Raw genomic sequence first — 16,481 nt, 5'->3', positions numbered from 1 at the left:
CTCTAGCTACACACTTCTACCTGATGGTGATCCCCTACACAAAACACCCACATAATAACCCCACTTTCCAATACAGAATATCACAAACAACACCTACACATTACTTAAACTAACAGACAACAACATGAGCCTTTGCGTGTGGCCATCGGCATGGCCACGCCTCCAGAGTCTCTTGGCGCCAGCCAGTAGTGGGTTTTGTGACTGAAAACTGAAGCCTGAATTGTCAACAGAAACTGGGCACTAAAATTGGCATAAAACTCCATATTTAAGTTTGTTCCTTGTAGAGAATGTGGCAAATACTTCATTACCTATTCAATTCTATTTGCTTATTGTACCGTGAGATAAAGTACAAATATATCAGACGATGCTTGGCCCTCATGAGTAATCCAGCTATGATTCCTAAAAATTTCCCTGAGCGACGGCCTGTGTAAAAATCAGGACAACCTCTGAGGTCATAATTGTGTAAGTCAGAGCCTATTAGATCTTAGGCCTCGTCCTCTATCTCTCTCCCATGCTCACATGTTTCTGAAGCTGTTGAGAGGTGATCAGACGCGTAAGCCATGCAGCGCTCGCGCTGATGAGTGTGGCTTTACATTATCAGGAGCTGAGACAAATAGGATTGTCAGAGAGAAAAGCAGAGTCTGGCAGATTTATTAGGCTGCTGACAGGTGACGGCTCCACTGCGAGACGATGCAGAGAAACACAGTAAACTGAAGGGAGTCGAGTTCTACGTGCTCATATACGTTAAAGCTTTCATCTAATTTAAATAACTCCGATTAACTGCCCAGAGACAGATTTGTGTTTCAAAGCTGTTTAAAGAGCCGTTCTTCTTTAAGTTAACCCTCTTAAAGTTGAGACTTAAGTGGATTACCATTACAGAGATGCTTACTCAATCACGCACTTCTGAACTATATTTACTGAATTAAATGAAATTAGAGCATAACAGCATCAATAATAATAATAATGATAATAATGATTATAATAATAATTATCAGTGATAATCTGTGCCAGTAATGTAAACATGTAAACTTGAAAAATGTTTAAACTCTATAGTACAGTTTTTGTTGAGTATATAATATGAGTTTACAGTATATCAGCAGTAAGCTTGGACTATTTTAACAACAATTTAGATGAATGATTCTTGTCTGTCAAGCGGTTTGCTGAAAGGTCTTGGTTTTGCTGAAGACACTTTCTATAGATTCTTCACAAAATATCTAACCACAGTAAACTTCTCAGCTAAGACCTCATCAAGATCAGACAGATATCACTATAAAATGCCAACCAAAGATGCCTGTCTATGCTTTGCCCATATATCTGCCAAATTTACACAATGATGGTGCTTTTTGAGTATTGATGGCTGGATTATCAGGCTGACTGTTGTGTTGTGTGAACAGATTTAAAGTAAACAGTTTTAAAAAGTGTTAACAGATTAAATCAATTTAAAACTATGTACTTTTTTGGAACATTCTTCTGGTACCCCTGAGCGGTCACTCAGGTAGATTTGGTCATGATGATCAACTAATTGTGATCCAAATTCAGTTACAAAGTACCACATGTGAGTATTACAGAACTCTGCAATCTGCATTTTCCCTGATGATAAGAGTTGAGGCAGAAAGTTTACATACACCCAGCCTAAAGACACTCAAACTGAATTTCATTTTGCCATTTGTTTATTTAGGCAAGTAAATTAGGGCAACTCATTTGTTCACATCAGAGGTGATTTTAAAGGTGTCAAAGAATGGACTGCATTTACATTGGCATAGTTGAATAAGGAGGGTTCAGTACATGGAACTGACACACCGTGAACCTCTAACACTGTTGTCTCCTCCTACAAACACAATTCCAAAATCCTAAACTGTTGCATAACGGTCTTGACTCATTTATATTTACGCCTCCAAAATTACACCAATACACCAGCCCACGTTCTAGCCCAGCAGGTATTGTGAAGAACGAACATCAATGGAGCAACAGCAATGAAAATGGAGGCTACGTGCAGAAATGTACCGCTGCAGGCTGTGAGGGGATGTCGACAAGGAACTGAAATGTCAGCGCCAGATTCTTAACTTAATGTTCCGTTCCATCTTAAATGCTACAGCTTGTACACGTGCCAGAATTTAACTAAGGCACCATTTAAGGTGGAATGGAAAACTATCAAAACAAGCTGGTGAATAGGAAGCCAGACAGCATTGGTTCAAAGATGTTAGTTTGCTCTGCAAATTTCATACCAGACAGTTTGTCAAACCTTGGACAACATCGAGCAGCTTCGCTCAGCATGTGACACTGAAGAGACGGAGGGGCAGTTCCAGTTTTATTAGCATCACAACCCTAACAGCAGCCTGTAAATAGCCATGATGTGTGATTTTATCCACTTTTTGATGGTTGAAGCAGATCATCTTAAACTGAAAGCTTCATACCGAGCTAACAACTTTAATTTACTTTGTGTCATTGTCAAGATCCAAAGCAAGTAGCTAGCATAAGTAGCGTTTGCTACTAGCTAGCTCCACTGAACTAGCATGGGTCATTCTACAGAAATGTCCACTTTTTTTATCTATCCATAGGAGTCACTGGTGTTACTGATCGTCATTGGTGTTACGCGTAGGAAAGGTAACATCAGAGACGGTAACACCAGCCACATTTTTAATGAAAAATGCATTTTACATAATGGCTGCTACAGAGCATCAAACCACATGTTGTCAATCATGGAATATCCACTAAAATATGTAATTTAATCCATTTGTATTCTATTTTTTCACAATTACCTAAGAATAAAGGAGGTCATACCAGTGACTTCAACTAAAAGCTTCATAGGAAATTATGGGCTAAATGAGAAAAATTCTGATAACTGAAAAGACACAGTGGACTTATCCTGTGCTTTTCTTCATAGATCGTCAGAAAATCGGTAAAAGGAAGTCAAGTGATGTCATCAGTGTAATTTTTTATTTCAAAATAAGAGATTTATGAATATGAAAATAAATGTTTTTAATTTGTGCAATTTCAATGTGATTATCAAAAAAGAAAATGTGTTTTATTCACATGCAACAACTGACATGTAAATTATGTAAACTCAAAGTCTGTTTTTCAGTGTTGGACACACCAGTTTTCTTTTTTACACTGGAAAACCTCTCAGCCCAGCGTGTACGTGTTGCAGGAACATCCCTGAGGCAGCACACGGCCGCCTGACAGCCGTCTCGCTGCTTTCAGAGTGTGAAGTTTTCCGGGATTCTCCAAACCTTCCTGATCTGACAGATTTAGTTCACATAAACAATCCAAACGCATTCAATGTTTAATCAGCAGCCTCTGCACTTCTGAGGAACGAATTTAGGGAAGACAGGAAGTCTACACTCACTGTCACAACAATCTGCATCAATAGACAACATCCATCAATAGATAATAAGGGGGAAAACCACAGGGTTATGGAAGCACACAGGTGCCCCACAAAGTATTTGGACATTTGTGTTATGTAATAAGTTCATAGCATTTAGAAACAAAATGCAGTTTAATACATTTTTTTGGGGTCTATTTTGCCTTATAACACCTTTCTTGTATCATTCCACCATAACTTGATAAAAATAAACTGATTAAAATACCTTTTTGCACCAAAACTTTTAACATAAAACTACTGTTAAACAAAGTCTCGGGCATCTGGCAATGTATTCATAATCATTTCATGTAATAACTTTCTGTAAGGGGGGCTTTTAGAGGCAGTTCTTCGGACGTCTGGTTCCTATCATCACCACTATGAACAAATTTGACTCAGTAAGTTTCTCTGGATTGAAGCCCTTTATGCCAAACCACTCTGAATGATTTTGTTGACACGTTAGCAATTTAATTATGCAGAAATTTTGAAAAATCAGTGGAGTTCCCCTTTAAATAAAAACACTGAAGCATTTTTACAGTGTAGAGGCGTTTATTTTAAACAGACCATTCTAAGCCATTTTCCTCAGTGTTCTTTCAGAAGGCGGCTGGTGAACTTCAGATTCCCGTCCAAAGTGTCTTTGAACACTTATGAAATCACCCCAATGTTAATGTTTGTACCCAAACAATAAAAGCATAATAACAGGAAAAAAATGAAAAAATTCCAGAGTGCTGTTTCTATATTGTTAAAAATTCTTAATATTAAAAAGTACTTGCAATGAATTACAGCTGATGTAAAACGCAAAATATATTTTTATTTCTCCAGTAAAGGTGGTATTAGTCATAATCTTGCACTGATATGTCTTGCCACTTACAACGTACACCATTACAAAAAAGAGAAAATTCCTGAAAGACAGGTTACCGCAATCCACTGAAACACTTCACTTGATATGACTGTAGATCTGAACACTTGCATTTTTGCACATTTTACTTCACTTTAACAATGTTAGCTGCTAGAATTACTGTATCAACCACATACTGTATATTGCTGCTCTGGTTGCTACCTCAGTGACTGCTATGCTCATATATGCTAGGCTGCTAAGCTGCTAATATGTCATAATATGTTACATCCTCCTTTGCATAACTCCACATACTCTCAGCTCCGTGTACTGCCTGTGCTCTGTTTTGTATTTATTGTAAGTCTTTCGTATTTATTTATTGTGCTGTATTGTCTGCACTGTGTATATTGTATTGTCTCGCACTTGTGTTTCTGTGTTGGTCCTGGAGGAATGTTGTTTCATTTCACTGTGTACTTGAATATAGCTGGAATGACAATAAAACCTGACTTGACTTGACAATAATGAACAAAACCCTTCAAAATTACTGTGAATATTATAAAACAATATTAAACATATTTGAAGACGCTCTTCATCCTTCATCAGTAAGCCAAGACACGATGCGCAGAACTGAGTGAGTGTCCAGCGTGGAGTGGTCTAATAGCTGAAGTGTCAGTGTGAGTGCAGAGTGGAATAATGTTTATCGTGTAGATGAATCCACTGCAGCTCCACAGGTGTAAAACGAGAGGATCGGCTCTTAGAGAGGATAAAGCAGCTAAAGCTGAGAGAGACAGCTAAGCGGGAAAGCATGAGCGTCTTTTTCGAACAGGTCGGCAGATTAAAGGGTGCGGAGATCGCCAGGCCAGCTGGCACCGTGCCAGAAGCTAAAAGAGGCTTAAAATGTGTGTAAAGCAGCGAGTTGGAGAAGGTAAAGCGTCACACACACACACACACCCCAATCCTGCTCACAAAGAGCAGCTACAGACAATACACCTAGTCTAATCCTCTCTCTCTCTTTCTCTCTCTCTGTCTCACTCTCAACATGTTATTTTGGTAAATAATAGCATTTAGGATCTGATTGCAACCACTCACATCACTGCCTTAGACAAAGAAGTTTGTGTATATATATATATATATATATATATATATATATATATATATATATATATATATATACACACAAGTTCAGTTATATATATATATATATATATATATATATATATATACTGAACTTTTAAGAGTTAAAAACTGAAAAAGTGCATGCATTCTGTTATTTTTTCAAATAAGAAGATAATTTCCATGCATATAAAATATAATGTCAACAAAATTACTGCTGAAAGTAATTTGTCTGAAACACAAAACTGTGTTGATGTAAAATACTGCATCATCTCAACTTCAGCTACAATGAGTGACAGCTACAGAACCAAAGCTTGAAGCAACATAAAGCAATATGAATGGGGCAGTGATCCATAATTCATGTTAGATTGAATATTTATGAGTGACGCTCAGCTAGCTGACCCCAGACCAGCACGTGCACGACCTTTCAGCAAATAATAAGCGATTCTCTCACCGTTCTGCAGGTCGAGGACGTGATGTTTGTCCAGTGTCCAGCCGCCCATGCTGGACGCCTCCAGCTCGTATCCCTGCAGGCTGGAGCTCCTCTTCTCCCACAGCACCACGCTCATACACGACTCGTACTCGAAACCCACAGACACTGCCCAGAAACAAGACAACCACACCAGCAATCTGTCACAGCCATCTGCTATTAGCAAAACAAGACATTTCTCGTACATTATTTGCTTTGCTGTATTTCTTCACCAATTCCCAAACAAACATGGTCTCAAATTTCTGGAGATTGACCTATGCTCCGTCCACAAATGCATGCTCTCGCAGCTGCTGCTGAGAGGCTGTAAAAGCTTTACAGAGAATAAAAATCCAATCAAATGAATTTAAGAGTTTGGGGTTGCTAAGTAACATAAGACAGCCTTTAAAAAGTGGTTATATACAAAACCATGAATGCGCAAAGAACCATTTTAACACATGAACGGTTCTTTGCCTGGTTAAATGGATCTCCACAACAAATTAGTTTAATTCCATGACAAAAAACTACACACAATCTAGATATTGTAAAATAAACAATCATCTTCTACAGTTTCTCATTAGGTTGAACGAATAACTGGCTCTAAATGTAGGTATTGCGATATAAACTGAGTCTGTTCTACAGTTTCTCATTAGGTTGAATGAATAACTGACTCTAAATGTAGGTATTGTAATATAAACTGAGTCTGTTCTACAGTTTCTCATTAGGTTGAATGAATAACTGACTCTAAATGTAGGTATTGTAATATAAACTGAGTCTGTTCTACAGTTTCTCATTAGGTTGAATGAATAACTCACTCTCGATTTCCACTGGGTTCATTGCCCACGGAGCTCCGCCCCCAGCCAAACCTAAACTATTGAAAATTGATAAACATCTCCTGCACTTTTACTGACCACTACATTGGTATGTAAGACGTTGCTTCTTCTCCTGCCTGACCGGTTCAGTGTGAATGTCACATTAGCCAGAGGCTAAGCGCTAGAGATGCTCCTCAGCAGGCTCCTCGATTTTCCCACAGAGATATTATCAATGACAAGCCTGCGACCTTCTGTAGCCCTTCTGCTTCTCGTGCCGCTTCATTTGCAGACTAATTACACAGGCAAACAGTCAGCAACAAACAGGTGGCCTTTAGAGCTTTTATTTATTGCTTTAACAATGCTTAGTGTCAGCTCACGCACCAGAGGCCAGGTGGAGCTCACACACACACAATAAACACCTACACTATCTGTTTGCATCAAACAAGACCTGAATTATATTTTCTATTTCCCGCAACATCCTCACATTTTTAACCTTAAATCAATTACACTTTATAATAACAGGCCATAATAAACATAATCAGTATCTTTTAGTTCATTAATGACCGCTTGTAATTATATAATATTTATACATCGATCAGCCATAACATTAAAAGCCTTCATAGGTGCACTTTGTAGTTCTACAGTTACAGACTATAGTCCAGCTGTTTCTCTGCATACTTTGTTACCCTGTTCTTCAATGGTCAGTACCCCCACAGGACCCCCACAGAGCAGGTATTATTTGGGTAGTGGGTCATTCTCAGCACTGCAGTGACACTGACATGGTGGTGATGTGTTAGTGTGTTTTGTGCTCGTATGAGTTGATCAGACATTGCAGTGTCCACTCACTGTCCACTCTATTAGACACTTCGACCTTGTTGCTCCACCTTGTAGATGTAAAGTCAGAGACGGTAGCTCTTCTGCTGCTGCACAGTTTGTGCTTGTCATCCTCTAGTCCTTCATCAGTGGTCACTGCCCACAGGATGCTGTTGGCTGGATGTTTTTGGTTTTCAGTCCAGCAGTGACACTGAGGTGTTTAAACACTCCAGCAGGACTGTTGTGTCTCATCCACTCGCACCAGTGCAACACACACTAACACACCACCACAGTGTTACTGCAGTGCTGAGAATGAACCACCACCCATATAGTACCTGCTCTGTGAAGGTCCATGGGGGTCCTGACCACTGAAGAACAGGGTAACAAAGTATGCAGAGAAACAGATGGACTACAGTCTGTAACTGTAGAACTACAAAGTGCTCCTATATGGTCAGTATAGCTGATTAAAAGGACAGCGTAGAAACAAGGAAGTGGTTGTAATGTTATGGTTGACCAGTGTTTATGCATTAATAAATGGGTCCATTAAAATTATTAACCATTTACTATTTACAATGATGATTTTAGTTATTTAATACTCAAAAAATATATAAATTGATTATTAAGCATTCACAAATGCAAAAAGACAATTCATAACAATTGTAAGTTAGTACTTAGCATTTGTTTCTGTTCTGTTTTAAATGATACAGTATGTAGTAGTATAATCATTAATTATCCTTATTGTAAAGTTGCAACTGTAAAATGTATTTCTTAAGGAATACCGTATTACTTTATACACTTAAATATAACACATTTATTAAGTATTTACAGTGGTTTGGTTTGTATATAATATATAATACTAATAACACTAACAGTTCAAATGGTAGCACTTATGCAAAAACAATTACATAATCAATGATTTAATAGTAACAATTTCATAATCAACTATCATTAACAATCAATTGGATTATGATTAAGTTACTATTTACAGGAGCCTGTTATTATAAATTGTACATTTTTCAAAATTGTGAGCCAAAATAGACCCCAAAGATAACATTTTTTTTCAGATTTTCCACTATTTTACCATCATCAACATTCCATATAAAAACCTGGATAGTAAATAGAATGTCTATATTTGTGTTGTAGTCATGGTGACCCCTGGTTCCTATCGCCACCACTGTAAAGTAATCTGAGTTTCTGCAATCAACCATTTCACACCAAACCACTCTGAATGGCTCTGTTTACATCTCAAACACAGAATTATGGAGGAATTTTGAGAAATCAGTGAAACTCCCTTTCAGGAACTACTCAGTCAGTCATTACAAACAAGTAATACAATTAAATGAGATCAAGTAAAGTTTAAAAAAAAAGTAAAATTCTGAGACTCACCCTCAGCCTTAGCCAAGCCGTACACCCTCTGGCCGTAAGCATCAGTTTTATCCCAGATGAATGTGAAAGAAAGCCTTGGGGAAGCTGGAAACTGCTTCTGGAACATTCTGCCCTCCACGGCCACCATCAGGTGCACCCTGGCCAGGCCGAAGGGCACACTGGACCCCGTCATGACCACTTTGAGGACAGGCTTATAGGCAGACGCCCGTGAGCTGAGGTAGACCAGACTGAGGTCACTGCCAGGGATGGAAATCTGCTCATGAAGGACCTGGAGGAGAAACAGTGGGCGTGATGAAGCAGATATAAGATCAGTAGAGTCTACACTGCTGCATAACTACCTTTTCTGCACAGCTGGCATCACATGTACACTTCATCAAAAGTTTGAGGACATCTTATCTTTTTTTTCTTACATTTTAAAACGAATATTTGATTTTTGGTGTTACTTTTCTGTGACATAAGACACAGCATGTGCTAATCCTTTGGGTACATTAAGCTTTGAGCTGGTTTCTTAGACCCAGATTGAGCCTAAGTCTAGACTAAATGGGATTTTTTTAGGGTGAAACACCAATGAAATTGCTTTTTTTGTCCACTGAACTGGCCCTTTTTGTCCAGCAAAGTATCTTCCTTAGTATTAAGGGCAGATTTTGTTCAAATAATGATTCATTTTCCTTTCCAAACTATTGCTATATCTATATAGTGAACCATTAAAGTGAATAGAGCTCATAAAGTGGTCAGTAAGTGGAGGTACAAGCTAGATATTTCTAACAAAGTGGCCAGTGAGTGGAAGCACAAGGTAAGCATTTCTAATAAAGTGGACAGTTAGTGGAAGTTAAAAGTAGGTGTTCCTAATAAAGTGGCCAGTATGAGGAAGCACAAGCTAGGTATTTCTAACAAAGCGGCCAATGAGTGGAAACACAAAGTAGGTGTTTCTAATAAAGTGGCCAGTAAGTGGAAATACAGGGTAGGCGTTTCTAATAATGTGGGCAGTCAGTAAAAGTACAGGGTAGGCATTTCTAATAAAGTGGCCAGTGAGTGGAAGCACAAGGTAGGCATTTCTAATAAAGTGGAGAGTTAGTGGAAGTACAAAGTAGGTGTTTCTAATAAAGTGGCCAGTCAGTGGACATACAGAGTAGGTGTTTTTAATAAAGTGGCCAGTGAGTGGAAGCACAAAGTAAGTGTTTCTAATAAAGCGGCCAGTAAGTGGAAGTACAGGGTAGGTGTTTCTAATAAAGTGGCCAGTGAGTGGAAGCACAAAGTAGGTGTTTCTAATAAAGTGGCCAGTGAGTGGAAGTACAAGGTAGGTGTTTCTTATAAAGTGTACTGTCCAAGTATGACACTTACCTGTGTCTCAGGTATGATAGGGTTGGCCTCAGGGGTGGAGCTATAGTAGATAGACAGTGGTGATGTTGTGATTTGGGGGGCAGGTCTTACAAGGCCATTGAGCTCACAGATGGGCGTGTCTCTTTCTTCCCTCCTCATCACCAATCTGTCCATTACATAAAACACTCTCCATGGCAACCACACAGTCCGATGGACGGCTGGGTATGGAGCGCGAACAAAGCTCAGCGTCAGCGAAGCTCCACCATTCACTAAGAGATCAAACCTACAGGCACAGAAACAAACCCATTATTTAAACCACCTATAACATTCACATAACAGGCTAGCTAAAGGAACAGATTGGCAGAAAACCTAATTTACCCTAATTTAACCCCAAAAGTTGCCAGTCAGCCAAGACTTTTTTGTTTTGTTTTGTAGCTTTGAGGCTAAAGATGCTAAGAATATAAAAATTAGCATAATGCAAACTGCCACCACCAATTCAGCACATACTCGCCTTACCATGTCAAATTGTTCATTTTCTTTAATAGACTTGCTTATGTAGTTTCTGACACAAACTGTGATCCAGTGACTGTTAGAGCTAGACCTTTAGTTCAGACCACCTCTACAGTAATGCTAATTTATGCTAGCACCCTTATGAAATTTCTAATAGTGTGTTAGCACTAAGCTAACGGTGGCACACATTAAATTTTTTGGCTATTCTAGATTAAATAATGATTATGTTGTTGTTTATTAGGGATGGTTATCATAAAGAGTTACTCAAACTTCAGATACCAAACATGGCTGATCGACTACATTTAGAAAAATATGCAAATTCTGATTTTTCTTTTCAAACTATTCCTTTAGACAGTGAGTCAACATCAGCTATCATTTTCATAGCACTTTTACCAACTGTAAATTGCTTGAAAACCCAACTTTCTTTCTTAAAAAGTTACAAATGTTCCTATAGTTCCATTTATTTCAAATTTCTGCATCACAATGTGGATTTTCAGGACTAATCTTGCCATAAACTCTAAAAACACAATGCAACACCCACTTATTATGTACTAAACACTTTCAGAATAGACTGATCAACTGTCTTGCGCACGACCTAGTGGAACCGTGCAATTTAAGAAACCGTCTGAGTTATTCAAGCAGATTAGCAATGCAAAACTTTTCATTCCGCAGCTGAGTCAGACCAGAGGGCATTTGAAGGCTAGTCGCGTTACGAGAGTTTTCCATTATTATGCTGCCAATTTGTGCATCTCCTGTGCAAATTACATGCTTTGTTAGCCTCATCACACAGCCCCGCTAATAACAGTGTATCCCACATGCTCGGCTCAAGCTCAAAAATAAGGTTGGATTCATGCACCGAATGTAAACTAATAATAAAAACAAAGCTCTAGAAAAGAAAATTGGAAGGAAATAACAGAGCTGGATCTTCCTCTTTATTGAGAGGATCAGGGCTGTACACTCTTCTCTCGGCTTTCATCCAGCACTCGGCTGCTTCAGTGCCGTCTGTGAGAAATGTGATGTAAGTTTTTAAACAGGGATTTGGGAAGCATTAGTGTGCTAGCGGTTAGTGGAGGACCTGCGCTAATTAGCATAGCATTGGGGAGAGCCGTGGGTTTGGATATAAAAGGGGGGGCGTCCCTTTGATGTGCTGCTCTATATGAGCCACAGGCAGACATATCCACAGGGATACACATGTACACCCTAAACTACTGCATTACCAACACTGCTCTTATTTTACATGTAGAGACCCACATCAGGGGTGGACAGATATAAAAATTTGCACTGGGCACTTCGGCCACCAAGCCAGCAAATCTGGTGGCCAAGATTAAAAAATCACAGATATGTGTTGTATATGCATTATATTTCAGAGATTATCACAGCCAGGCCTTCAGTTTGTGCCATAAGTGTACAAATTCAGGGGAACAAAACACCTCAACTATAATACTAATTTCTGCTAGCATCCCTAACAGCAATTACGTTCACATTTTTGGCTGTTTAGATTCATCATAGACATTTGATACTTGTAAAGGACATTTCATATGTTTTATCTGAAGCTTGTAACAGACATTATCATATATCTAAGTTTGTATGTATCAGTTTTACAGTGACTCTTTCAGTAAAGAGTTCTGCATAGAGCTGCCACGTCTGTCTTACATTCCTAACAACTAACCTAGATCTGCTTAGGCTACGACTCGTATTCACAGTCAGTGACGTATCTACAACCTCCAGACGATTTTATCTCAAAATTGGTCCCCAATGCATAACTGGTTGATTCTTGTAACACTTTCTAATTGTGTTGTTAGTTAATCTAATGTGTAAGTCCTTCAGTCCAGCTCCTGAAGTCCTAACCAATGGAAGATCTCACTTGGCTGTATCTGCCAAAATACCACAGAGAAACAATCCTGATCGGACAATTTGCTTTTGGGCTTCTCAAGAATTTAACCCAAAATTTAACAGTGAAATAAGAGCACTGCTACAGTACTTATAGATTTAAAGTACAACAAGCACCACAACAAATAGAAATTAACTAAAATTTACAGACATGACATTACAGGCATTACATTTCCCTACTGCTATATATACAATTAACAAGCATGCTTTAATACCAAAAAACAGTCAGGTGTTTTTGGACTTTTTTTTTTTTTTTCAATTGTACGAGACAAATCAGGGTATTGTGCGACAGGATCATCATTAGCGGTGCTGAGCACCCAATGAGACCAGCCCATCCATTTTTTTTCTCATCATATCTTCTATGATTCCATAACATTAATTAGCTGATACGCATACAGACAGTACTAATCTAGCACCTTGACTTTAATATCAACATATAGGCCTACCAATGGCACAACGGCTAGCTTCTCTCACTCAAATTCAAACAGTGGACGGTTGTTGATTGACAAGCTGCAACATTAGTTTGTGAGATTAACATCAGATAGCTAACAATAAGAACATAAAGAGTGATCTGTGATTCAGTGCAGCAAAAATGAAGACTGCCGCTAATGACTGTAATGTATTGGTGCTGAATAATGAGAAATTCCTTATCTGTGCTACTTACCACACTGTAACTTGCTCTAGTGTGCGAGCCCCTGAGTGTGTGTGTGTGTGTGTGCGCATGCAATCAGCCCAGCTATTGCACGGCTTTGGGGAGAGTGGGGCGGGGGACATTTGCTTATCAGAGACAAACTTCTGTTTTTTTTTTTTGTTTTGTTTTTTTAAACAAAATGACTTTTTACTCATATTTTTTGGGAGTGCTAACTTAAAAAAGGGGCTACACATGCCTATGTCGTCAACCACAACAGTGAAACAGATTTACATTTCAATCCTGCTGACCTTTCTTCTATCTTCAACAGGCTTTAGAGCTTGTTATTGGGATGGCTGTAATTGGGGTGCCATAATAGCACTAGTGTTAAAAGCTGCTTTTGTGCTTCCATAATGCAGATTCATTTGACTCTGGACTTTGTAATTAATTTATTTCCATACTTATCGTTGTTATCCAATTTTCTTTTTATTGTCAGCACTGCTACTGACAGTAAGGCCATAATTTAATAAGCCAGGCATCACGGTAGGCTATAAAGAAATGCTGTAGAAAGAGTTGAAGTTTTCACTTGCCATCACGTTAGTCGAGGTCAGTTTTTAAATCTATGTCTATTTGTTCTGCTTCAAACTACACAGTTGGATAATGGTGGATATTCAACTAGTCTGGTGGTTTGTTCATAGAGAAAAAAAAAATTCCAAGGCAAGTGGACACTCAGGTCACAGACTCTGCATTAGGTAGTGAAGACCCGTGTTCCTGCACATAGACTAATCCCCCTTTATACATGGTCACATACACAGTGGCCAACCAGATGTCCCCTCAACATTAAAATGTCCCTCTTCTCCTCTCAGCATCCTGAGAACATTTGGTTTGTCCCCACAAAGACATACACACACACACACACACCAATACACACACTCTCCTCTTCTCAGCTCCAAACTAAAAATAAAAATAAAGCTAATCACACAAACCCAGCCGGCTCTCCCCTGCTGTGCAGCTGTTGCGTAGTCGTGCCTGACTGCTGCTCGCCGCGTGTTTCATTTTGAGCAAGACCAAGACCACACTCTACTTTGAAGTGTATATATAAGTCTATGTGTGTGTGAGTGTGTGTGTGTGTGTGTGTGTGTGTGTGTGTGTAAAAAGTATAAAACTTATTTAAGAATTTAATCTTGTTTATTTAACAGAAAATTACACAAAATCCTCAAAAATTAAATCTAATATCAGCTGTTTGAGTGTTTAGTGTGTCACTCTTTGCCTTTATTACAGCTTCCATTCTTTTCAGGAGACTCACTTTCAGTTTCTCAAAGAAATCTGCAGACACACCTCCAAAGTTCAGTCTTAGAAGCTGGTTGATCATTTTCTGAACTAATCCAAACACATTCAGTGATGTTGAGGTCTGGACTCTGGGGTGGTCAGTCCATTGTTCAGCTTGTTTGTTTGATGTTTCTGTCTCCTTTTCTCAGTGAGGCTTCTTGACAGCTACACATCTTTTCAGACCCACAGCGCTGAGCTGTCTTCTCACAGTGGAAGGATGGACAGAAACACCTGTGGATGTTTTCAGATCTGAGGCAGCTTGATTTTCTCCTCTCTCTCAAAGATGAAGCTTTAAGTGCTGTTTATCTGATGGGGGCAGTTTTGGAATCTACCAGGTCTTCCAGGTGGTTGTTAGGAGTCTCATTTTCTCTGTAGCTTTTAATAATTTTTTTGAACTCCTGTTTTCTGTTCCTGTTTTTAACTTTGACTTTGTCCTTCCTTATGCAAGTGGATTATCTTTTATCTAATCTCCTCAGTCAGTCCCATGTGCATTATAAACACGTAAGTATGCTTTATGTAGGACAGTTATTCCCTCCTGAACTTTCACCACTTTCATCCAAACATGTAGCTTACAGTAGAGGGCAGTTTTTTCGGGGATGAGGGATAATTGAGTCGTCACAGTGATGTGCAGACACCACACACACACTCACACACTCAGACACACACACACCCCTCAGGAGGGAGATTTCAGTGTGTGCTGGTGTGGTTGATGGTTGGTTGTGTTGGATAATGACTAAAGGGGGCTGCTGTAACGACACAGCAAGGTCACTCAGAACCGCCCCCCCCCCACCACCCACAAGAGTGCTGGCAGCTAAATTCTGACTCATTGATTCACTCTGCTACTTTAATGTATGTTGTTGAGACAAATCCAAACGGTGGCCACAGGGCTGATATCTGCAAGAGATGTTCATCAGTGTCTATGTAAATTCACTTGTGTCTGTTATTCAGCTTTTCTATGCTCTCCTAACCATATTTAAAGTGGAACAGTCACATTAGGCTATTTTTAATGTCAGAAGATGCAGAGTCATACCAGAAGTTTGAAAAATTGCAATTTTTACAGTCAAAGCCATTTCAATTCCTCTCCAAACTCTTGGGATATCTTGAAGTACTTGAAGCACAATGTAGCACCTTATTATAAAGCTCTGAAAGTCTGTTAGAGCTGCCCTGGCCTAGTTACAGGGGAGGACTATAACAAAGGGTCACCTGAAGTGCAGACCCACAAATGGCCAATGCACATCGTGCCTCATCTAAAAATTTGAAACCATTGTTTTTGAAGAAGGTGTATTCGGTGACAATGGTTTAAAATTTACCAAGAGAAAGGCAGCCAATCCAAAGTCTTTAAGATAAAAAGATGAATGCTAATTATCTTTTATCTCAGCTAATGTTACTATCAGTCACCATAACCTCACCTCATATCTTTTAGCTAGAGTGAGTTCGCTGATACCAAGTCTCACAAGCCAGACTTCTGTGGAGGGTTTGGTACTTTTCACCAAAGGTGGGAACAAGTCACTAAGCTGCAAGTAACGAACAAGTCTCAAGTCTTCACACTCAAGTTCAAATGCAAGTCAATAGTACTAATATTTGAGTCCTAACCAAGTCTGTCTGGATTCGTCAGCTAATTTATGGCCATAAAACTGAATAATGGTAACAGTACTATAGCCTTTTAATTACAGCACATTAGCAGTGTGTGGCTGTATAATAATACACAATTAATTATTTTTACCCTTCCAACTAAAATACAAAATCCATGGTAGGCAGATACCCATGACAAGCATACTGGTATACACAAAGAGTAGTGCATATATAAAAATATGAAAAGAATTTTTAAAGAAAATGTACTACTTAATAAACTTAATAACTTAATGAAAAAAGAACTTATTCATATATTTGAAGATAATATTATATTTGAAGATAATTTTTGATGATTTTTAGGAACTGGGCACACAGGATTAAAAGAAAGACTAGGTTAGCCAACTAAAAACAACCACTAGTTTGAACTGAATTTAGATGACAACAGAAAC

At 38.8% G+C, this 16,481-nt stretch overlaps 1 protein-coding gene across 1 annotated transcript in view; it reads right to left on the bottom strand.

The window, feature by feature from the left end:
• si:dkey-237h12.3 (teneurin-3) overlaps positions 1-16,481 on the bottom strand; it is a 284,586-nt gene that overhangs the window by 39,965 nt on the left and 228,140 nt on the right. Inside the window, exons 18-20 of the mRNA XM_036569289.1 lie at positions 10,125-10,386; positions 8,784-9,051; positions 5,761-5,904 (exon numbers count right to left, since the gene is read on the bottom strand). Of these exons, the coding sequence (XP_036425182.1) occupies positions 5,761-5,904; positions 8,784-9,051; positions 10,125-10,386 (674 nt within the window). The remainder of the gene's footprint in view (positions 1-5,760; positions 5,905-8,783; positions 9,052-10,124; positions 10,387-16,481) is intronic.

This window comes from Colossoma macropomum, unplaced genomic scaffold, assembly GCF_904425465.1.
Source record: "Colossoma macropomum unplaced genomic scaffold, Colossoma_macropomum, whole genome shotgun sequence".
Classification (NCBI taxonomy): domain Eukaryota; kingdom Metazoa; phylum Chordata; class Actinopteri; order Characiformes; family Serrasalmidae; genus Colossoma; species Colossoma macropomum.
The sequence above is the reverse complement of the archived record's forward strand: the minus strand, read 5'-3'. Positions and strand labels throughout refer to the sequence as shown.